Source organism: Accipiter gentilis, chromosome 24 (genome assembly GCF_929443795.1).
Source record: "Accipiter gentilis chromosome 24, bAccGen1.1, whole genome shotgun sequence".
In the NCBI taxonomy this organism is placed as follows: domain Eukaryota; kingdom Metazoa; phylum Chordata; class Aves; order Accipitriformes; family Accipitridae; genus Astur; species Astur gentilis.
Window position 1 is genome coordinate 13408692 of NC_064903.1, and position 24574 is coordinate 13433265.

The 24574-nt window shown below is 42.4% G+C and overlaps 2 protein-coding genes across 2 annotated transcripts in view; both read right to left on the minus strand.

Moving 5' to 3' along the window:
- Positions 1-24574, minus strand: part of TRMT2B (tRNA methyltransferase 2 homolog B) — a 233711-nt gene that overhangs the window by 105480 nt on the left and 103657 nt on the right. The window lies entirely within an intron of this gene.
- Positions 16364-22235, minus strand: BRCC3 (BRCA1/BRCA2-containing complex subunit 3). The gene is made up of 8 exons (XM_049827707.1): positions 22109-22235; positions 21561-21681; positions 20837-20923; positions 20052-20140; positions 19364-19419; positions 18659-18790; positions 18045-18088; positions 16364-17115 (listed from the first exon to the last, which is right to left on the minus strand). Exons 1-8 carry the CDS (start codon positions 22211-22213, stop codon positions 16964-16966), a joined length of 786 nt encoding a protein of 261 aa, XP_049683664.1. The 5' UTR covers positions 22214-22235; the 3' UTR covers positions 16364-16963.

Sequence of the window (24574 nt, forward strand, 5' to 3'; positions counted from 1 at the left end):
ATACTTATTCTTTTATTATTGTGCACAGCACATTTTGTATGTTCCTAAATTTCTATGACTATATTGTTGTTATAATCTACTCCTATTAGTAAATACCATATCAAAATCACCTTAAATCTCAAACTTGTTAACTAAGTTCTATATATTTTTATTACTTATTATCTAAATCCTAAATGTTCCTACTAAATTATTTTGGCCAATTCTTCTGACCTTGGTACCAGGTTATACAACGGGTTTCACAGCACCTGCTGGTTGTTAATTGAATGTGCAAAATACAATAGAGATACTTTTACTAAACCACTTCTTACTATTTTAACTATTATCAAATCAATAATAAATCAAAGCTACTGAATAATTAATAACAAATAACATAATAACAATCAATAACCAATCAGAAACATTCCTATTACTTATTAACTAAGTTCTAAATGTTCCTGTTAAATGATTTTGGCCAATTCCTCCGGCCTTGGTACCGGGTTATACAAAAGGTTTCACAGCAGCTGTTGGTTGTGCAAATACAATAGAGATACCTTTGCTAAACTACTTCTTACCATTTTATATTCTTATTAAACATGATTTATTCTAACTACTACCAAATCAATAACAAATCAAAGCTACTAACTAGTCAATAACAAATCAATAACATAATCAATAACCAATCAGTAACATTTCCCCTCTTTGAAAGTGTTGAAAATTATTTCAATACTTTCACATTAACTACATAACATTTTTCTACTATTATTTTAAAGGTCAATATTTGTTTCAGCATATTGTAGTAGTGGACTATATTCCGGTGGAATAGTTGGAACCTCCCTCATGATCATGCGATTGACTGTAATTCTATTAGTAAATTGTTTCTTCAGACAAGCATATGTCAGCATGATTATCAAAAAGACAATTAGTAACAGAAACAAAGTTTTGATTATAGATTGTAACCAAGAGCTCAGATTTCATCTTAATCTGCTAAAAAATTTTTCCCAGCCAATCTTCTGACATATCCTCTTGAGTGGTTTCAGTTTCCTTTTCAATTTTGTTCAATAACTCTAAATCATATTCTACGTCCTGAGTGACATTAGGAATATGAATACAACAATGGTCCAATTTATCCTTGAGGTATCTACACACTTAAATTCATAGTTAGAATTCCTCAAGGAATAGATTCCCCTACTGCTCTTGGTATTGGCAAACAAGCAGTAATCTGGGTAACATTTTGTAAGCTGGCGAATCCCTTAATTAATCATAACATCAAATTTTCTTCAAACATCTTTTAGGAATGCCAATCAATTGTTCTGTTTCTAGTTGTCTTTTGTTCTGAATCATCAGATCAGCCCAGGTTCCCACCAACATCATCTGCTAAACTAATATAAAGAGGACAATTACAAACTGATAAAAAAATTAAACATGTTTCAAAGTCAGTTTTAAAGTCTGTGGATCACGGTTAATAATCTTCCATGGAGTAGGTGCCTTCTTCACTCGTGTAGTGTATCCAAGCATCTGATTCTGCAATCTTAATAGCCGTGAAGGTGGTTAACAGTACCTGGAAGGGTCTTTTCCAGCGTTCTTGCAAGGGTTCAGAAGCCTACGTTTTCACGTAGACATAATCTCCTGGTTGGAAGTCATGGACTGGAGCTTCCAAGTATAATGGTCTATTCCATACCACAGTCCTCCGAATTACAGCTAAAGTTTTTCCTAGGGAAAGCAAATAGTTATATACACCTTGTTTCCCTTTTACATGCATGTTTGGATTTGGTTTTGGGGATTCATAAGGTTTTCCATACAATAATTCATAAGGACTGACTGAGGTTCCACTCTTTGGATGTACTCTAATTCTTAATAATGTCAATGGAAGTGCTTGAGGCCATTTTAAATTGGTCTTTTGACAAATTTTACTTATTTGTCTTTTTAAGGTTTGATTCATTCTTTTTACTTTTTCACTGGATTGTGGCCTCCATGGGGTATGCAAATCTCATGTGATACCCAAAACCTTGCTAACATTTTGGACTACTTCTGCAACAAAGTGTGGACCTCTGTCAGAAGAAATTTCAATAGGAACCCCAAACCTTGGAATTATTTCTTGTAACAACCACTTTACTACTTCCTTTGCTTGTGTGGAGTGACAGGGAAAAGCTTCTGGCCATCCTGTAAAAGTATCAACCTCTACCAGAATGTATCGATACCCATCTTGTCTAGGTAGTTCTGAAAAATCTACTTGCCAATAATCTCCAGGTTCTGTACCAGATTTCATCCGACCCATTTGAACCTTTTTTCTGATTACTGGATTATTTTTCAAACATACTTCACATTTTGCAGTTACTACTTTTGTCATCCCTAATATTTTAAGCGATACCACTTGTTTTTGCAAAGAAGTTACTAAGGCTTCTGCTCCCCAGTGACATTCCTGATGCTTTGTTTGAATTATTTCTCTCATCAGAAAGGGTGGAACTACTACCTGTCCTTTAGGTGTTACTCATCATCCGGCTAGGTTTTTCTTGGCATGTAATAATTGACTTAACTTATTATCCTCTTCCGAGTATTTTGGTTCTTCCTTAGGAAGAGTTACTGTTTTGGAGGGAATTAATGCCATTTGCAATGCTCGTTCCTTTGCTACCTTTCTTGCCGTTCGGTCGGCTAAATTATTTCCAGCAATTTCCTTTGTGTTTCCAATTTGGTGGGCTTTACAGTGCATGATTGCTACCTGATCTGGTTTTTGGACTGCTTGTAAGAATTGTAAAATTTCTTCTTGGTATTTAATATTTGATTCCTGAGAGGACAATAATCCTCTTTCTTTCCGCAATGCTCCATGGACATGTAGTACCCCAAAGGCATACTTTGAGTTTGTCCAAATATTTACTTTCTTCTTTTCACTTAGTTGTAAAGCTCGAATCAGGGCAATAAGTTTTGCTTTCTGAGCTGAGGTGGTACTCGCCAATGTTTCTGTTTCTATAACTGTGGTGTCTGTTGTTACCGCATATCTAGCGTATCAAACTCCTTGCTCCACAAAGCTGCTACCATCTGTATACAATTCCCAGTCTGGTCTCTCCAAATGTACGTCCTTCAAATTTTCACGACTGGAATACACATACTCAATAGCAGCCAAGCAATCATGTTCCAATTGTCCTTCTTCCTGTATGGAACTTAAAAATACTGCTGGATTTACCAGGTTAGTTGTTTTTAAAATTACATTATCTTGTTGTGTTAATATTACCTGGTATTTCATCATTCTGCTCGGAAATAGCCAGTGTCCCTTCTTTTGTTCTAGAACAGTTTTCACCATGTGTGGGACATAGACTGTTATCGTTTTTCCCAAAGTCAGTTTCCAAGTTTCTTGTATGATCATTACCGTTGCAGCCACTGTGCAAAGGCATGTTGGCCATCCTTTACTCACTGTGTCCAGTTGTTTGGAGAAGTATCCGACCGGTGTTTCCAGCTTCCCATCTTCTGGGTTAACACACCGAGTGCCAAGCATTGTCTTTCATGAACAAACAGCTGAAAATCTTTAGTTAGGTCAGGAAGGCCTAAAGCAGGTGCAGACATCAAAGCACGTTTTAACTCTGTAAAGGCCCTTTGCCTTTGAACCCCACTCAAAGGAAGAGTTCTTTTGGGCCTCATACAACAGTTTAGCTATTAGACCATAGTTCATTATCCAAAGACGACACCACCCTGTCATTCCCAGGAATGCTCTAAGTTCATGGATATTTTTTGGCTCAGGTATACTACAAATGGGGTTTTTTCGATCTTTTCTCAATTGTCGCTGCCCCTTTGAAATCTCAAAGTCTAGATATATCACAGTCTGACATGCTATTTGGGCTTTCTTCCTGGATACCTTGTACACATTTAGTCCTAAAAAAATTCAAGAGGTCAATGGTTACCTGTATGCAGGTGAATCTTTCTTCTGTAGCAATCATTATGTCATCCACATATTGTAGAAGTAAATGTTCAGGCCTTGGTTTATCTTGTTTCCAGATTTCAAGCTCTTTTGCCAGCTGGTTTCCAAAAATTGTCGGACTGTTTTTAAATCCTTGGGGTAGTCTGGTCCATGTCAACTGCATCTTTCGCCCAGTTTGTGGATTTTTCCATTCAAAAGCAAACAACTTTCTGCTTTCTTTCTCCAAGGGTATGCAAAAGAAAGCATCTTTCAAATTAAACACTGTAAACCACTGATGAGTCTCCTTTAACGCTATTAACAACGTATAAGGATTTGCTATTACCAGATATATGTCCTTGGCTATTTGATTCACTGTTCTCAAATCTTGCACTAACCTGTATTCACCCGAGGGCCTTACTTCTGGTTTGATTGGGTATTGTTTAATCTTTACTATACCTGTATTTTCTTTAAATCTATTTTTACCGGTGCTGCTAATTTTGATTTACCAGGAGTATCTGTTTCTTATACTATAGGAATCACTGCAAAATCCACCTCTGGTGGAATTTCCTGTTTCTCCACTTTTTCCTGTATCATCAGGATTTTTCCTGTTTTTTTTTTGACTCAGGTATTTTCAAAAGAGTTCTCTTTTCTCAAAAACAATCTGTGCATTTAATTTAGATAACAAATCCCTTCCTAACAAGGGTATCGGGCATTTTGGTACATACAAGAATTCATGTGTAATTATTTTATTTCCAAATTTCAAATCTAGAGGTTGCAGGAATGGTCTGGTTTCCTCTTTCCCTGTTGCTCCTACTATGTTTTCTGGTTTTGTTCCAATTTTTCCTTTACAAGTATTTAATATCAAGAATGTCGCTCCTGTATCCACTAGAAATTTAACTTCTTTTTCTCCCAGCTTAATTATAACCAGAGGCTCAGCTGGGTCCCCTTCAGGTCCCCTTCAGTCATTCAAAACCATCATTCTGGCTACCTTCTTCTAAATATTTCCTCCTGAACACTGTTCATTTTTAGGACAACCTCTTTTCTAATGTTCTTCCTCCCTATACAATGCACAATGATTCACTCTTAAGGGGGTGTTAGAGTTTCGATTGTTAAAATTCATAAATCCTTCCCGTCCACTGACACCTCGTCCTCTTCCTCTACCTCGTCCTCTGTCTGCTGTTCCTGTCATTACGGCCAGTAATCTATTTTCTCTGGTTTTCCTTTCTTCTTTTTCCCTGTTATTATATACTTTCTATGCTGCCTCCAGCATTTTATTCAAACTCCTTGAATCCTCTCCCTCCAGCTTCTGAAGTTTTTTTCTTATGTCTGGTGCTGATTGTCCCATAAAAATCAAAGCCAACTGTATCTGAGCCGCCTCTGTATCCACTCTTAAATCAGTATATTTTCCGGCAGCTTCTTTCAGTCTTTCTAGGAACGCTGAGGGAGATTCATTCTTATCTTGTCTCACCTCATATATTTTAGACCAATTCAGAGATTTAGGCATAGCATGTTTAACTTCATATAAAATCCATTTCTGATACCGACTCAGCCTTTCTCTATGTTCCACATTATTTGGATCCCACTGCGGATCCCCAGATGGAAAATTCTGCTCTAATATTCTACCTGTTGTCCCACTCAGTACAGCCACTTCTGCCTGTGCTTTGCCAGTCTTTAGTACCATCTGCTTTTCTGTATCATCCAACAAATTATCTAAGATCACCTGTAAATCACTCCAATCCGGATTCTGCGTTCTAATTATAGTATCCACCACTCTGCCTACTCTCTCAGGATCTTCTCTATATACTCCAGCTGCCTGCTTCCAAGCCATCAAATCTGTAATCGAAAGGGCACTTTTACATACACCGGCCCATCGTTACCAACTCCCTGCTGCAGGGGAGCTATTGTTTGTGCCTACTAGTTAGCTTGCATTCCTTCTGCTAATCCCGTCTCTGCCTTAAGTAAAAGAATAAACCCACATATGATATTTTACTCCATTTCCCTTCTCTTCTACAAAACAACATTAACTGCAGAATGGTGTTATAATTCAGTGTCCCATTCATGTTCCACCTTTCCTGATCCTTCAATGTATACAGAGGCCACCAATGATTATAGTATTCAATCATCTGAAATCATCATGCAATTCACCCAGTGTGCTAATAAACATCCTAATGGAGAAGTTTTGGGGATTTTTCCATCAGTGGACAAATTTCCCATACTCTTACTCTTAAATAATTTGGCCAATGCCATTATGTTTATACTCAATACCAAATATCTATTAGATATATATCAAATATCAAAAATCAATAATCAATTATCAAATGTCCAATACCAAACCAAATATCAAATGCCAAATATCAAATACAAAGTTTCAAATACCAAATGTATACATCAAATACCAGATATCAAATAAATACAAATAACAATTGTTGCCAGGTAACGGAGTCCACCTGCTCGACTAGGGCATGGACAAAGCCGACTTCCCTTGGCAAGAGTCATAACCAATATCCCCTGGCAAATTATATATATATATCAAATACCAGATATACAAATTACAATTGTTGCCAGGTAATGGAGTCCACCTGCTCGACTAGGGCACGGACAAAGCCGACTTCCCTAGGCAAGAGTCATAACCAATATCCCCTGGCAAATTATTAACCAATAAAATATATTCACTCTTTATAACTTCCAGCTTCAGTCAAAGCTGTACCATACAATATACAATTACTCAAATCTGTCTCTTCATTCTTTCTAACTCCACACTCGCTTTGTGCACGTCTCACATTTACAGCACTCACACTCACACCTTTCTCACAAAAATACACATATATTCTTAAAGATTCCTTAAAATTGGGACTCAAACCCAAAGTTTCCAAAATGCTTTTGAAGCTGGGACTCTAACCCAGAATCCTCAAAAGTTGTGGGACTCTAACCCACTCCCAAATTGTCCAACCCAGCAATAGCTTTCGCTTATGTCTTACGGGCAGACGCCTAGGCTTCCACTTCCTTCAGGATCCTTCAGTCCAACCCTGCGCAGCTTTCGCCGCGTCTGACAGGCAGACGATACGGTGGGACTCTAACCCACCGGTGGGACTCTAACCCACTTTAGTGGGACTCTAACCCACTATCCCTAATATTTCAAAGAAAAGAAGTGTCCTACCAAAATCCAGGGGACGTTGCAAAGAGCCTTATGGATCGGGGATTGATGGGTATCCCCGAGAAATCCTCGGTGCTGGCTGGAACCGATCAGGTCCCCGACTCCTCCGGTGTCTCTCAGCGAGGTCCCATCTGGGTCGCCAGAAACTGTTGCCGAAAAACCTCGGAATAAAGAACTTATCAACACCAATTTAGTGCAGATAAGCAGACACTTCTTTATTAACGGCCAGGTGCGTGGGTGAGTCCTCTCAAAAGACCATGCACCCCGAATACCAAAATCATACACCTTATATTGAACTTATTCATTCATATTCATTAGATTTCCGAGAAAGGTTATACATATCCATTAGATTTCTGGGAAGTTATTAGCATATGTTAATGTTCTTTACGCATGTGCATTGAAGGTCTCTGGTGGTCTTCTAGAGTCCTCTGGTGGTCTTTCATAGTCTTCTTCACTTGTCCGCTTCTTGACCTCCTTCGGGTGATTCTGCGCAGTTTGGTCTTTGGCAGGTAACTAACTATTTCTTGGCAAATAACTACAAGTTGCTTCATTCGATTCTTATTAGTTCCCATTAATTTAGAATTCTGACATCTTCTCCATTCTTCTAGGTTGTTATAATATACTCCTACTGACAAACACTATATCAAAATGATCTTAAATCTTAAGCTTGTTACCTTAGTTCTATATGTTCCTATTACTTATTAACTAAGTTCTAAATGTTCCTGTTAAATGATTTTGGCCAATTCCTCCGGCCTTGGTACCGGGTTATACAAAAGGTTTCACAGCAGCTGTCGGTTGTGCAAATACAATAGAGATACCTTTGCTAAACTACTTCTTACCATTTTATATTCTTATTAAACATGATTTATTCTAACTACTACCAAATCAATAACAAATCAAAGCTACTAACTAGTCAATAACAAATCAATAACATAATCAATAACCAATCAGTAACAAGGTTATAAGTGGTGTTCATTCCTATGGCTTCACAGAAAGGAGGTTTAGTGTCATAGCATAACCAACAAGCAACAGTACCATTAGGGTTCGTATGGTTGAGGGCTTGATAAGCTGCTTGGACTAAGTTCCATAACGGTTCAGTATAACTGTCTTTGGTAGCAATATCGCCTAACGTAGGTTCTGGAGCTAAGGTAGATAAGTTGGATACAGTTCCGTTAGGCTCTTTCTTTGGTTCTGGTTCAGTTCCTTTTATAACTCTATTGGGGCTTGAGAATTTGGAATCTCTCTCTTTTGAATAAGAATTAGCCCTCTTGTGTTTGTGCTAGGCCAAGGTTCCCAATACCTGACTCCCCAAGTTTTTCCTAGTAACCACCCGGGGTCTTCTGGTAACATGACATTTAGGACTAAGTGTCTACAATTACTGTAACCAACTGATCCTCCATAACTAACTGATCCTCCACTCCAGTCGTACTTAGGTGGTTTACAGGTGTGCAGTCCCCATTCTACTTTCAAAATTTTTTCTCTTGTGGGGGGAGTCCAAGCGTTTGCAATAGTAACACAGTCCCAGTAAGCACAGTAATATTGGTTAGGTGTATTGCAATACCCCTTCCCTGGATTAGAACTAGGACAAAAATAAAAGGGTCTTAGGTCCAAGCATGGACTTATGGGAGCCAGAGTGCAAAGTGAGTCAGTAAAACTGCGGGACCCTGCAGTAATTTTCTTTTGGATAATTGCGGAATCTTCCCATCTTGACAGAGTCCATTCGTATGGCTGGTGGAGATTTTTCCCTTGTACTGAGCCCATCCATATAAAAATTAATAATTTTACATTTCTAGGGCCTAAAATTGTATAAAGCAAGAGCATTAGAGCTTGATCCCAACGTTTAGGGAACAGTGGTGGTATCCATGGACTATTGTGGGTATTATTTTCCCAACTTCATATATCATCGTAAGGTGTCTCTTTTATACCCCAAGATCCTTGCCTTTTTGTGTCTTTAATTTTTAAATCCTTTAGGTCATTGTGGAGTGAGGTTGGGTCAGTGGGAAACGTTAGGGTGTTTTCAACTTGGTAGCGCTTACTATATGGGTCTGTAGCTTTATATTTTAAGGCAGCTCGTCATCAACAGTCCCCACAGTAGTACATTTCTGCCTCCTCCGTCTACTCGGTTGCTTCGAGCAACAGGGGGTACCATCTTCTCGGCAGCAAATGTATTCTTCAGGGGAGCACTTGTTAGGCTGCTTGGCCTGTCTTATTTTGTAAGCGCTCCAATTTTTATCTTTTTACTTTCCACAAGTAGCAACTCAATCCCACGACCGTTTTTCTACAATTTATGTCAGTTATTATTGTTACGTTAGGGCAAGGTTTGTTGCATGATAAGAATATTGTCCGGGATGTATTCCTTTTACAAATATTTCTTACCACTCAGTAGAATCCTTCTCAATTTTTCCTACTAAAACCCTTAGGCGTAAGGCCTTATTAGTCAGTTGTCTTTCCTGATCGTGACACTCTTGACAAACCCCTCTGGGGGAATACCCGTAACGGCAATGGCTCCACCACTTTCCCTGACACACTATACACTTATAACATACAAATGGATAGCAATTACAATCTAGATTTACACAGTTGATGGTCACAGGTTTACTCATTGGTTCTTTCTTTTCAAAGTAACCTTCAAGTCCTCCGAGTTGTTAGCCACTTCCCAATGAGAAGTGTGGATCGGTCCCTTAACCAAAGTAGCATGGGTCCATCCCTTTTCCGCCGTCTGGATGGCTGTATCTGTAGTCAAAAGAACAAGAAACGGACCTTCCCAGCGGGGGTTTAGAGATGTTTCTTTCCACGCTTTTATCAGCACGTGGTCCCCAGGCTTGATTTTATGAATAGGAAACCCCAAGGGGACTGTTTGCTCTATTAATCCTTTCTGGCGGTTGTCTCTTATGACTTTTGCTAAGGTAGTTATGTAGGTATGGATAGATGCATCTTCAACCTTGGGGTGTTGGATTGGTATTCCATGGGAATAAGGCATGCCATATAACATCTCATAGGGAGATAACCTTTTACTAGTCTGGGACCTTGTCCTGATGTTTCATAAAGCTAATAGTAAACATTTAACCCATGACATTCTGGTCTCTATCATTAGCTTCGTTAGTTGTACCTTAATAAGCCCATTCATCCTCTCTACTTTCCCTGAACTCTGTGGGTGCCATGGGGTGTGAAATTTCAACTTAATTCCTAGAGCCTCTGTTGTTTCCTTTAATATTTTGGATGTGAAATGCGTTCCCTAGTCCGAATCGATAGCTATAACCATACCAAATCTAGGAATAACTTCTTCTAGCAAATGTTTAACTACAGTTTTAGTAGTAGCTTTCACAGTGGGATAGGGTTACACGCAATGGGTAAGCTGGTCTACTATTACCAAAAGATATCGGTATCTTCCTACCTTAGGTAACTCTGTGAAATCTACTTGGATCCTCTCAAAAGATCTGCAGGCCAATTTTCTCCCTCCAAGGGATTTTGTTCTAAAGTTAGACCTGTTCACTTTTTGACAAGTTAAACACCCTTGGACCTCTTGTTTTGTCAGATCATATATGCCTATGCACCCATAGTATTTTAAAAATTGGTCAGCTAGGGCTTGGGTTCCCCAATGGGTGGTCTGATGTAGTCTAGAAATCATATGTTTAGCATAAGCTTTTGGTAACCTTTCTCGTCCATCTGGGAGGATCCATTTATCATCCTTCTGGACAATCCCTAAGGCCTGAAATTTTTGTATTTCCTCTTTAGTAAAGACCTTTTCCTTCTGTTCAGTTAAGGTTTTAATGGGCATTGCTTCTATCTCTTGGGAGGTTGAGGTTGCCTTCTTTGCTTCATAGTCGGCCCGGTTATTTCCTCTGGTATGAAAATCCTGTCCCTTTTGGTGCCCTTTTACATGCACTACTGCTACCTGTTCTGGTTCTCTGATTGCAATTCTTCGTGGATTAAACCCTTACCCTGGGTATTGATAAGTCCTCGCTCTTCCCAAATTTTCCCAAAAGTATGTACTACCCCAAAGGCATATTTTGAATCCATAAATATGGTTCCGACTTTTCCTTTTAGCCTTTGTAAAGCCTTTAATAATGCGTATAATTCACAGGCTTGTGCTGACCAGCTAGGGCTAAGGGGGCCTCACTCTAGTACTGTTTCCTTTTTCCCATCTATTATTGCATATCCTGATTTCCTTTTTCCCTCCTCCATCGGTGAGGAGCCATCAACAAATCATTTTTCTCCTTCAATTAATTCCTCTTTCTCTAAATCCTCCCAGATCTTGGTTTGATACTCTATCAAACTGATACAATCATGTATGAGTAAATCATCTATGTGCCCATACAAAAACTGGGCTGGGTTTTGTGCCAAGGTAGTTTTTAGTTGTAAATTGGGAGAATGAAGTAAGATTGCTTCATATTTTAGTAATCTACTATCAGTCAGCCACTTTTCTGCCTTTTCATGCAAAATTCCCCTAACGTTATGGGGAGCATATACTTCTAATTTTCCCCCGAAGGTTACCTTGGTTGCTTCTTCTACCTTCAAAGCGACAGCTACTATAACTTGTAAACACGTAGGCCACCCTCTACTCACAGGGCCTAAATGTTTAGAAAAGTATCCTATCGGTTTTTTCTGCCTTGCCCAATCCTGTGCTAGTACTCCGTATGCAGTGTGATTATCTGTTTCTACAAATAAATAGAACTGTCTCTTTAAATTCAGTAAGCTTAAAACCAGGGCCGTTATCAAATCCTCTTTTACTTTATTCAACTGTTCTTCATCTTTACTTGTCCACCGAATTTTATCACGGGTTAATTTTTCATATAAAAATTTTACTTTACTACTATAATTTTCAATCCATTGTCTACAATAGCCCAAAAGTCCTAACAGCTGCTGGACCTGCCTCTTAGTTTTTGGAGGTGGTAAACTTAAAATTCCTTGCACCCGATCAGGATCAAGTTTCTTGGTTCCAGGGCTTAGCCGGTGGCCTAAGTATTTTACCTCTGATTCAGCAAACTGAAGTTTTGACTTAGAAACCTTAAGCCCGACGTCCCCCCAAAAGTTCAGTAACTGTATCGTGCTTTCTCTAACTTCTTTTTCATTAGTTCCTGCCACTAATAAATCATCCACATATTGTAAAAGTTTAATCCCCGGGGGTAGGGTAAGTTGTTCTAATATGGTTTCTAAGGCTTGCCCGAACAGGTTAGGTGACTCCGTAAACCCCTGGGGCAACACTGTCCATCTTAACTGCTGTTTCCTACCTGTATCAGGGTCCTTCCATTCAAAGGCAAAATAGTGTCTACTGCTTTCATCAAAGGGGCAGGCCCAAAAGGCATCCTTTAAATCCACCACACTATACCAAATGTTATCTGAGGAGATCTGATTCAATAGTGTGTGTGGATTAGCAACTACTGGGAACCAGGTGACCCTACGGCTATTTACAGCTCGTAGGTCCTGAACTAACCAGAATGACCCCTCAGGTTTCTTGACAGGTAATATGGGGGTATTATGGGGTGACATACAGTGTTCTAAAGTTCTTTTATGTATTAAACTTTGTATTATGGGTTTTAAACCTTTTCTTCCTTCCATGGACAACGAGTATTGCTTTACTCGTATTGGTCTCTCTGGGTTTTGGATAGTTACCTTTATCGGCGGAATATCTAATTTTCCTATATTGTCTTTGTTATAGACGCTCATGACAAATTGGAGGAGCCAATTTGTATTAAATAAAGGATTGAATTTATTAGCAAGTGATAAGAGAGCAAAACAGCGCTGGGCAGCCGGGGAGGCAGTGCTCCGCCAAAAGCTCACAACTTTCTGTTCTAGTTACATTCCTTTTATACAGTTTATGCACCCTTCCCTTGTCAATCTTCACCTTGTCTTGTTTCTCTCTTTTTTTCTTTTTCTTTGCTCGTGTAGGTTCATTATTGGGTGGATTCGGTCCATCTTCTCAAGGGGAAGTGTCTTTTTGATGTAGAATGTCTTTTGTTGTGGAGATGTGCAGTCGTGGTAGAGTTAATCCCCTTATCTAGTAAATTATAGCTGTTGTCTTTCCCCTCCTTATCTAGTAAGTTATATTTGTTATTTTTTTTTCCCCTCATGACTTTTACGCAATATTTAAGCAAGCCCTGCTTTTCTTTTTTTTTTTTTTTTTACACAAAGCATTCGTTTAATCACAATGTGTGTCTTCCCCCTTCCCGATTAGTATGTAAGTAAATTATCATATTGTTGTTTTAACACCATTAGCCGAATTGATTCTATTCTGCTTTGAACAAGGGCTACAACTTTTATCTAAAATACACGGACCAAAGGTCAAGATTAGCAGTAAGACTTTTAGGGGTAATTGTGGAGAATGTCTCTACCCCCATGTGCGATTTCATGAACAAAGTTAACCCGTTCATTACAGTCTTGGTTATACCACACATCAGGATTGATTTCTGCTTCATCAATGGGATTTAAAGTGTACAACTTTACCACGAGATTATCATTCTCCGCTGATAAATTAATCCCTAAACTAACAATTAAATCTCTTCCTAAAAGATTATATTCTGCTTCAGGCACCATCAGAAATTTATCCATGCAAAATTTTTGAGGAGCCTCTATTTCAATAGCTTGAGTTTCATATACCTTAAATGGTTCTCCCTTTGCACCTACAATATTTATGGTGTTTTTAGTAAGGGTGCAACCAGAGGGTAGTTTCTGAACAGTGGATCTCTCAGCTCCTGTATCTACTAAAATTTCTAACTTCTCTTTTTGGGGACCTAATTTCAATTTTACTTGGGGCTCTGTAGATGTTTTGGTCCCCAATAAGTAGAGCCCCTGAACCACCTCTTCATTTTTAAACATCTGCTCATCCTGTTGGTTTTTTTTTACAATTCCACTTTAAGTGCCCTCTCTTCCCACAATAATAGCATTCAATTCCTGCTTCTTTATTTTCTGGTCTAATTGGCTTTCTTTCTTTGCTCGGTCCTTTGTTGTCTATCCTCATGGACCCTGGTTTGTTAACTCTCTGTCCTTCTTGGATGGCTGCAACTAAAATTTTGGCCTGCTTCTTCTGACTTTCCTCATCTCTACGTACATACACCTTCTGAGCCTCTCTCAACAACTCGTCCAACCCTCTGTCCTGCCAGTCTTCCAACTTCTCCAATTTCTTTCTTATGTCCACCCACGATTTAGCCACAAACTGTGTTTTCAGCAGGGTTCGACCCACAGCTGTATCAGGGTCAATTCCAGAATACAACTGCAAACTTTTCCTTAATCTTTCTAACCAGTCAGTCGGAGTTTCATCCTTTTTCTGATACTCATTGAAGGCCTTATTTATATTTTGACCTCTGGGAACTGCTTCTCGTATTCCCTGAATCATTATATCTCTTAAATCACTCATATTTTGTCTATCTCCTGTAACTTGATGGTCCCAATTTGGTCTCTGTAGGGGCCATTTCACATCCCCCTGGGGCTCATGTTGATGTCTTTGGTCCCAGTATCTCATCCCCGATCTCCTAATCATATCCCTTTCTTCAGATGTGAAGAGTATCCTTAAGATAGCCTGAATTTCATCCCAAGTGTAAACACTAGGGCCTAAAAATTGATCTAGTCTTTTGGAGACCCCTAGAGGGTCCTCAAGTAAACTTCCCATTTCCTTCTTAAATTCTCAGACATCCCCAGAATTTATGGGTACCGATACAAATCCCACTCCACCCCGATTTCCCCCCATGGCAACTTCTTTTAGGGGCAATAAATGTGTTGTTTCTTGGTCTCTCCAAGTCCTGCTCTGAGTTTTCATCCCCTCTTTTTCTACTGGGGCAGAAGGGGTCAGGTGAGCGGGTAATTGTGGATATATTCAGGGTGGGGATGGAGGGGGTGATGGAGTCAGGGATGGCAGGAGATTTCGAGCCAGGACCTACGGGGGTGGGGAGGGTTGGTTAGTCAGGTCCCACTGTTCGCATAGGGGCCCCTTCATCTTTTTCTTTTCAGTTAAGGCAAAAATATAACTTCTAGCCGAGGATATTATCCAGACTGGCATATTAACTTTCTTCTAAACTAAAAGGTTCTTTTCAGTTCACATGTACATTCAGAGCTTGACATACCCAATCCTCAAGTGACCCAAAAACTGGCCAACACAATTTATCAGCCCTTATCTGTTTCCCCCCCCCCCCATATTTCCATACAATAACGTTATCATCTTTTCCTTATTTTTTTACGAGATGGCCAATCATCCCAATATTTAATCATTGATCCCAAGGGACTATCTACTGGTATATCAGGTAAATGGCTCTCTTCCTTTTTGAGGGTACTTCTCTGTGAGTCCCCTCCCGGGCCAGAAACTTTACTCTTTTTCTGTCCCATCGTCCTGAGGTGCCTTCTTTCTTTCAATACCTTTCGTTTCCCTCCTTCGGTGGCCAAGTCCCTCGCAGGAGATTGGAACCGCACCTAGAAGAGGTCCACACTCGCTTCGCAGTTTTCTGCATCTCACACACTCAAGGAATCCCATCCGCAACCAGCGGTTTATACTTGCGTATCTCTGCCACCTGGATATTCGTGCACGATTTTACAGTATGTTAGGAGAGCTCATCTTTTTTTTTTTTCCTTGCTTGCTACGCTCAGGTAATTTGAGTCCATGAAGGTCAGAGCAAGTTTGGACCTGCCAATCCAGGAGCATCCAAAGATGGGGGCACCCTCCCAAGTTGGGGTCGCACACCAGCCTAACTCTGATCACACCAGGGTCACCAAAATTGTTATAAATCAATAGAGCCAATTCTATATAAAATTCACATATTTCTTGAGAATAGCAAGCAAGCAGCGCTGGGCAGCTGGGGAGCCTGCGCTCCACCAACGGCTCGCAACTTTGTTATAGTTACATTCCTTTTATACAGTTCATGCACCCCTTTCTTGTAAATCTCCGCCTTGTCTTGCTGCTTCTTTCTTCACTCGTGCAGGTTTGTTAATGGGTAGCTTCCATCAATCTTCTCAAGGGAGAATGTCTTTTGATGTGGAGAAATGCAGTTGTGGTAGAGTTAATCCCCTTATCTGGTAGATTATAGTCGTTGTCTTTTCCCTCCTTATCTAGTAAGTTGTAGTCTTTTCTCCTGACCTTTACACAACATTTAGGCAAGCCTTGCTTATTTACATAAGGTATGTGTTCAATCACAATGTGTCCCTTCCCCCTTCCTAATTGGTATGTAAACCTTATTGTCTTCTTTTAATTCAACACGAATTACACAATGTCAGGGAACAAGTTGGTTCCCTGTTGATTACATAGGGAACCTCAGTGCTGGACATGCAACAATGTTACATCAAGCAAGACAATACAGACTGTCCAAAAAATGCAGGCACTGGCACTCTACCATCCATTTAATTTCTACTCCACACATCTCTGGCTTTGGAATTTTTTATTCGGTTTAAAGTATGCTGAACACAGATCCGATGTCAAAGTTCTTCCAAGTCTCTTCCTAAGCTTCTCTCCCACCTCTTACCTTCCTGGGTGGATAACCAGTAATCCAGAACATTACTAGATACGAGACCACAGTTAAGTGAAGCTACTAAAAGAAGGCAAAGTTGGCAGCATCAGACATGACTGCAGGGACACACTTTTGCCCTCTAACCCTCCTGTTCTAGGCTCTTGGAATACAGGTAAACAATAAGACTTCTGTCAAAATATAGGGAAGGGAGAAACAACATGTTGCCTAGATATGTGCCCTCCAGAACTGAAGTCTCTTCAGGTGCTGCCCAACCCTACCACTGAACTAGAATCACACTGCATCATGCAGCACCTGGAGAGATACCACTGCTTTCCATCAAGCTGGGGCAGATAAGGCCCTTATCCTATAGCAGTGCTCTTTGCTGCACGAGGCAAGAGAAGAGGCACAGCTAGTATCTTCACTGTAAGGCAATGTAGGGCCACCCTTCAGCTAGGAGTAGATCTTGTAGACTTTTTTTTTTCATGTCTCTCTTCTGAAGGGTCTGCATATCCTCCTTCACTCTAAAGCAGCTAGTTCTTCCAGGAGCTGCTCTTTCTCCTGCTGCAGCTCCTGCACCCGTTGTTTGTTCTGCTCTAGTCTGTCCTCCAGCCACTGAAGGAGTGGCCCACTGATGGCAGACATCTGGCTGCAGAGGTTCTTTGTGAACACTGGAAAAAGCAAGAACATATCATGCCAGTGCAAACACACAAAAGACTCAGTGTGCTACAATAACTCCAAGGCCAAGAGTGTTACAGACAGACAAGGAAACCCTCCAACATCCTGGCCAAGGCAACCAGACATCCCCAGAATCAGCAGCTTGCTAAACAGGGAAACAAGCTATTTCAGTCTGACCTGTAGATATCCAGGGGAGGGATGACAGACCTACAACAGAAATCTGGAATTCCGCATAAGCCATCATTGAAGCTAATTAATTCCTAAATTCAGAAGCAAAGAATGTCTCATTTATTGAACAGGTGAGAATGGACAATGGGGTACTTATCTTGGAACAGAAGTGGGATTAGGATTCACCATATCTCACTGGCAAAAGCAAAGATGTCATTTGCATGTAACATTCAGGAAGTGCCAGGAGATGCAAGCATATGTATAACCAGCCAGACACTACTTTAAGACTCACCAAATCCAAAATCCCCTTGCTGTTCTAATGGGGGAAAAAAAATCCCAAACCAACCCAAAGTCTATTGTAATTTTAGCCAACTGTCCAAAGGTCAAAGGATACAACAGCATTCATAAACCCCAGGATTAGGTTATTTTACAGCCCTTGGTGTTTTCCTTTAAAGTGTTTAGTTACAAGTCTGTTGCATAAATTCTATTGGAGGAACAAGATAACAGTCTCAGGAAATTCTCTGGGTAACACAGTCTTTGTGATTGGAAATTAATTGTATGGCAAAGAAAAAGACAAAAGGTTGTGCTTTTATAGTTATTTACAAGTGCCTTTTACGGCAAAGGGAGGACTGTTACACAGCTGTGGTCTTCTGTCACCTGAAGTTAGAGCCAAACCAACCCCTGCTCAAGACTCTACTGTTTTGACTCTGGGAGCAGCATCCTGGATTCTCGCATGCGAAAAAGAAATCCTTACCTGAGCCATTATGAATCTTGGTTACAGAGTCTAGATGGGTGAGGCTAAGAGAATGAACAGAATGCAGGTTAGTGACAAGATAGCAGTCAATTGCATATTAGGCAAACCCAGGCTATAGAACCAGCTACCTACAAGTCACTGACACTGCAGGTACATCTAAACCTCTTCACTTGTCAAGCCCTTATATTCACAAGGATAACAGAGAGCTTACAGCACAGAAACATCAGTGTTGAGCACCAGAGGCAGAAAAAAAAACAATCAACCCTGACATTTAATCTCATTTTTCAGACTTCTCAGCACTCTTACCCTGGTTAAAGACTAATTACTGTCACACACAGATACATCACTGAAGTGCCAGCATTAGCTTGCACACGCTCTAGCTCTTTTTTGTTGCAGGAAAGGAGCAGTTACGCTTAGCTCTTGTGTGCAAAACTGAGAGAATTTGAACTCCTTAATGTGAAAGTATTCAATCAGTTCTTCTACAAAGGCACACGAGCTGCTAATGCTTCTTATTTTCTATACCCCTGCTAAGGTTATGGTACCTTAAGTACAGCAACAGTAGAATACGTTAGCAAAGACAGACTTGGAGAGGGGTGGAGCCCCAGTGTTGTTACCTGTGAATTCTCCTGTAGGCATCTTGCTCTTCTTGGCAAAGGATCTTGGGCAGCTCTACAGCTGATTCCAGACACACTTTCCCAATGGTTTCATGGGGGACAACATGAATAGGAATTTCAATCCTTTCATATCTAAAAGGGTATCAGATACAATTAACTTCAAAGCAGCAGAGATTTCAAAAAAAAAATTTCTACAAACCTGCAACAGTCTGTCCAATGCATAGCATTGCTGCAGGTTTACTTTTGGGAACACATACTTGAATTGATAGGCAAATGGAAGCCTTTTATAGCCACACAATTGTCTTAAATTTTAACAATAGAACGCTAAAGCAACTAGATGGCCAGTACTGACAATATGATGCATAGCATGTGTGTGGTTGGTGGGGACTCTACACCATGCAAATCTGAAGCCTCAACCTCTAGAGCTGAAAGCAAAAGGGTGAGCCTTCTACACAACAGATTACAGCACAAATTCATACCCAGACTACACCAAATCTATCTAGGTGAAATTAATCAGTCCTAATCTTTAGATTCTCTTCAAGCACCCTGCATCAGCAGAAGTAAGGTGACCTCGTTCAGGCATCTCTATACAATATTTAGTCCTCATGATGAGCCTAGAAACCACTTACTTGAGACAACCCTGAAAGGAGAGACAAGATGAAATACAACCTGATGCTAGACATAATATTCTTCTGCTGTACTCACTCTGAGCTCTTCTGGGCCTGAATGGACTGGAAGCAGGTGTAGAGAATCCTGCCTGTCTATGAGAGACAGCAGAAAGTCAGATTCCAAGAGCAAAAAATCATCTGAAACCACACATTCCTTTAGGAAGTAGAATATGCTTTCAAATAGCATTTTAACAGGTTGCAAAGGCACACAATTTTTGCTTTGATTGGTACGCTAGAACTGTTTACAAGCGGATATTGACAGACCCATTAACGATGAAAGAAATCTTAAACAATAGCTACCTGAAAAACCTAGACAAGACACACCACTGTCCAGCTTATCTCACACTACAGCAGCATCTCCTAAAGAGGCCAGAGGCAGAGAGGTGCAATAAACTGTATCTGCTGGACTGAACAGCTGAAGGGCACTCACACATTTCAATGCACACACATGCTGCAGCCATCTGATGCAGTCCCAGAATCCTACTTACCAGCCCAGCTTTGCTGGCTGGAGAGCCAGGCTGTGGATCAGCACAGAGTAATTAATATCTCATTCTTTTGTCATTGGGATTACAATCCAAACATCACCATTCTAACCATGCTCTGACTGTGCTCCAAGCAGAGCTCAGCCTTTCTTGCAGGCTGCATCCAAGGATTTCAGCTTTGCCCTGGGGCTGATATTTCTTATGAGTACTTGGAGGATTTATTGCCATTTTTAAGTTACCTACCTTTGTGTTTTTGTCCTCAATGAAGCAGGAAAAGATAAGCCCCACAAAACCTTGGTCCATCATCTGATACATAGCTTGTGTGCGGACGTCTGCAGACAAAGAAATAAGAGAATGAGAACTGCACTGGTCACCTGAAGTAGTGGAAAATGATTTGCCACCTTTTGAAGGGTGACCTGGAATTTGGTAACAAGTGTCACAAGCTTTATTTAAGTCCTTACTCCAGATGAGTAAGTTACAAAAAAAAAAATCCAACTTAAAATGTAAGTAAATAGCAAATCTTAAAAAGACAAGATGAGTTAATAGAACAAGAAATTAGCTTAGCATCAACCTAGTGCCACAGATCACTATATAGCCATAATGTCCAACACATCTAAGATACGTACTTCTTTCAAAAAAGTATTTGTTTTTGCATTAACACTCATATATATCCAAAATCATCACAGCAGGCCAATGATTCCCACAGCTTTTGTTGCTATTCCCCACACCCTAGGTCTAGTTTTCCTGTCTGGAAGAACAGTAGTACTAGTAGTAGCTGGTCTGTGACTAGTGAGTCACATGCAATTTGAGCACCTGGAACACACACACAGGAATGGGGCTATACTGGCAGAGGTTCCAGAAGCCCACCCAGACAGACAATCCTGTCCCACCAGAGGACATCTGAGAACCCAAAATTTGATAGTTGGGATGTGCAGCTCTGAAAATCCAGTAAATTGAGTAATACTGTGAGTATAATACTGTACCAGCTGTGAGTTTTCATATAGAACCTAGACCAAGACTGCTCTTACCAACATGTGATGGCCAGACAGTAATATGAGGATGAGAGTGATACCAGCCCACAACTCTCATGGGACGTCCTGTCATTTCAGCCAACCTGTGTGTGAGTCAAGGTGCTTTTGAAACGAATAGAGCAAATGGAAGAAGTTTTTTTATACAAGGAAAACCAGCAGATTTTAAGAGAGTTTCTCATCAGTCAACAAAATTCCAGATCCCTTTAGAGGGGTGACAAGATATGCAGCAGGAAGCTGATGGAAGCCTCTTCCCCAGCACCAGCACAACGCTACTGGTGCAGAAGCAAACTGGATTTTGTTTGCTTGTGGCAGTAAGCAACATGGCAGCAAGCTGTCCAAAACAGCATCCTTGAGAATACGTAGGGAAAAGGCTCTCCAGTGCACCACGCTTGGAAACAGAGACTTGCCAACATTTCATCTTCTACTAAGCCTCCCTGCTGAACTGCCACCTTCCCCCGAAAACATACTTCAGTTTTACTTGTGACCAAACACAAAAAAAATTATAAAAAACAGTTACAACACAATCACTGCAAACACCAGAACCAACAAAGACTCCAGAGAATGGCAACTGCCAGCACAGCCCTCCAAACCAAACAGTTGTAGGAGAGAAGGGGCAGACAGCTTCAAGGCAACTATGACAAGTCTAAACCACAGCACATAAAAAGAGGTCTGAGGTAAACCACTTCACTGGCAAATTTGCTGCTGGCTCTACTAAAGGATATCTCTGCTTCAGTAGAAGCAGCTGAAAGCTGCTCTGGCGAAATTTCCACACGGTCTTTTCTCTTATCGGAGCGGCGCAGGATGATCACAGAGTGGATATGAACAATTCGGCTCGTATCAACCTAATGACAAAGAAAAAAATCCCTCATTCCTCTGCTAAAGAGATAACCACCGCAAAGGAAAAGGCCGGCTCCTGTACCTTTAGCAGAGAAAAGGTACGCATCAGAGTACAGTCAGGTGTGCAGATGGGAACCTTCCCTGACTCTAAGCTTTGACTTTCACAGCAGCTGGAACTACGAGTCGGCGCTAGACAGGAGAGGGGAGGCCCAAGGCCCAGGGGCACGGCTCTGCCGGGGAACCGCCACCACACAGACCCGTGCAACACTCCCTGCCGCTGTGACCGAGTCCTGCTCGGAGGGTACGAGCCCACGGCCCGCGCTGGCGCGGGCCATGAACCCCACCCGGGCAGCACCTCCTCCCACTATGTCCCCCGCGCGCCACCCATCTCCCCCTGGGGCAGCCCGGACCAGCACCGCCCGGTCCCGGTACCTCGCCGATGCAGAGCCCCATGACCTCCTCCTTCTCGGTGCTCAGCGCGTGGTTGAGGCACACCAGAAAGGCGTCAGCCTCCAGGTGCACCGCCTGCACCGCCATCTTGCCGCCGCCCCCCTCCCCCGTCTTCACTCACCACACCCGGAAGTGGGCGGTGAGAAGCGCCGCTTCCCCCGCCCGCACTCGGCAGCAGGGCTAATCCCGGTGGGGCTCGCCGGCCCGTCTAGCCAATCGGTGCTGCCAAGGTGCGGTCTGGCTTCCGGAGAGGCCGGGCGGTGCCTCTCGGCGGAAGCGCCGTGTCGCCCACGCGAACGACGGCCCCGGGGTTCCGCGCTGCAGCCGCTGCCCGCGGCGGGGCGGGGCGGACGGGACGGGACGGGACGGGACGGGGCGGGGCGGGGAGAGCGGCGGAGCGGAGGGGGACGGGACGGGGCGGTGCGGCCCGACCTGACCCGGCTCGGGGCGGGGCTGCGCTGCGCGCCGGCCATTGGGGCCTGCGAGCAGCCGGGGGGGGAGGCTGCGGGGTCAGAGGGGAGGGCGGGGGAAGGCTTTGCTCGGTGCACACGGCGCTGGCTGTCACCTGGCGCGGGGCTGCAGGTAGGTCACGGGCGGGTGGCCCGAGGGGCCCGGCCCGGCGCCCCCCGCTCCGCCTGGTGCCGTCTCATGCCGAGGGGCGGCCGCCGAGCCCCGCAGGCCCGGCCCGGGTGGGAGGCGGTTGCTATGGAGACGTGCTGCGCCCTCTTCCCGCCGCGGCGGCCTGGCCTCCCCGGCCCTTCCTGCCTCCTCCCCGCCGCGGCCGGCCCACCGTCCGCACCGGTCCCTCACCCCCTCCCCCCCTCCCCATCCTGCCCTCCCTGCTCCCCTTGTCCGCACCGTCCCCCACGCCCCCTCGGCCGGCCCTTCACCAGGCCCCGCTTCTGCACCCCTTTCCTCGTCCTCCCCTTCCTTCTCCGGGGCTCCCCCCACACTATGTCCATCTCTTTTTGTCTTCCTGTTTCTTTAGATCCTACCAAAGCTAGACCTTCCCTCCCCAAACTGCTGGACAGGCCCGGCCGGTCGGTGAGCATCTGCTACCCCTCAGTAGGTTGGGCAGAGCGGAGAGGAATCACGGATGTGCTTGCTCGGGGCAAGTGCTCCAGGCAGAGTAGGGTCCAAACCCCCAAGAAGAAGCTTTAGAGTGAGTCAAGCTGCTCTTACATCAACAGACAGCTCATCTGATCCCTGACTTGTTGCAAGATGCAGGCTGGGTTTTTCAGGAAAGCTCAGTTCCTTTTTGGCTCCCCAAAGGCTGCACAGACAGAGGTGTGCAGGCAGCTGCACACTCTCCACGAAGGCCAAACTGGCCAGCTGTGGTCCAGAAGCTGTGTAGCTGGCTTAGTACAACGCTATGCCCAATTCACTGAGCCTCAGCATTGCTTTTTTCCCTTGGTGCCTAAATGGCAGCTGAACTTTTCTAATAATCTGACCCAGTCCCCTTTTAAAACAGAAGGTAATAAAGGGTGGACTTTGTTCAGCATGCTGAGCTCCAGCTCTGGGGATGGTACAAGCAGCAGCTGGAGCAATTTCTTTCACTGTTTTCTTAAAGTTTTCTAATGTACCTGATTTAAAAGCAAATAAATTGTCTTCACCACAAGATGCAGTCCTCCTCCTGGCCATTTTCACATTTATTCATTTATTGTATGGCTCAGAAATCCACCCAGGTCCCAGAACAGCATTAAACTTCTAAGGCCTGATGCTCAGATGGACAGAATACTTGCAAGTCTTGTTCCTGTCCGTGGGGATTGGGCTTTAAATCTCCCCCAATCAATACCTTAAACAGCTCAGATTCTGCAACTATATTGATGGGAACATTAAAATCTGTGTCAAAGGATGACGCTGCAATCCTGCAAATTTAAGCTGATTGGTTTTTTTGTTGGATGTGGTGGGGTTTTTAGTGGATTATTAAGCAAGCAGTATAAGAAATTAGTTTTACAACTTGTTTTACATATAAGTAAGCTTACTTCTCCTTTCACCCATGTCTTCATCAGACTTTTTTATTTTATTGCTTTCTGATAAAATGTGCAAAAATAGGAATTGTATATGTTTTTCCCTTCTTAAAGTTTCAGGTGCAAATGTCTAAACGCGTTCTTTTTCAAATCTCCTGTTTCTTTTGTATGTTTGAGTAGTAAAGACAGACCTGTCTTACTTTAAACCCAATTGATGGTTTTGCCTGACCTCAAGATTTTATTTGTGGCACTAACTGGGCACCTTCATAACAGTCTTAGAGACTGTTGAAAAGAGAGGCCAGACTGCGCCTTTGAACTTTGGCAACTGAACTCAGAGCTATGGAGTTCCAAGGAAGTTTGGGACAAATTAGTGGGGCAGAGGGTGAAAACACATTAACTGCTGCCCATTCTGCACAGTGTCCTCTGCATGAGACCTTGTTCTGTCGGTCCTGTACCTATCATTACTGCCATGTTCGTA

Bases quoted from the DNA above. Each gene is read 5' to 3' on its own strand.
- BRCC3 (XM_049827707.1), bottom strand. From the start codon at position 22,213: ATGGCGGTGCAGGCGGTGCACCTGGAGGCTGACGCCTTTCTGGTGTGC. The intron at 20,924-21,560 runs TATCCTTTAGTA...GACTCACACACA, and splicing joins TGCTTCTACTGAAGCAGAGA to GGTTGGCTGAAATGACAGGA. The intron at 20,141-20,836 runs GTAAGAGCAGTC...CTTTGTCTGCAG, and splicing joins TGTCTGGCCATCACATGTTG to ACGTCCGCACACAAGCTATG.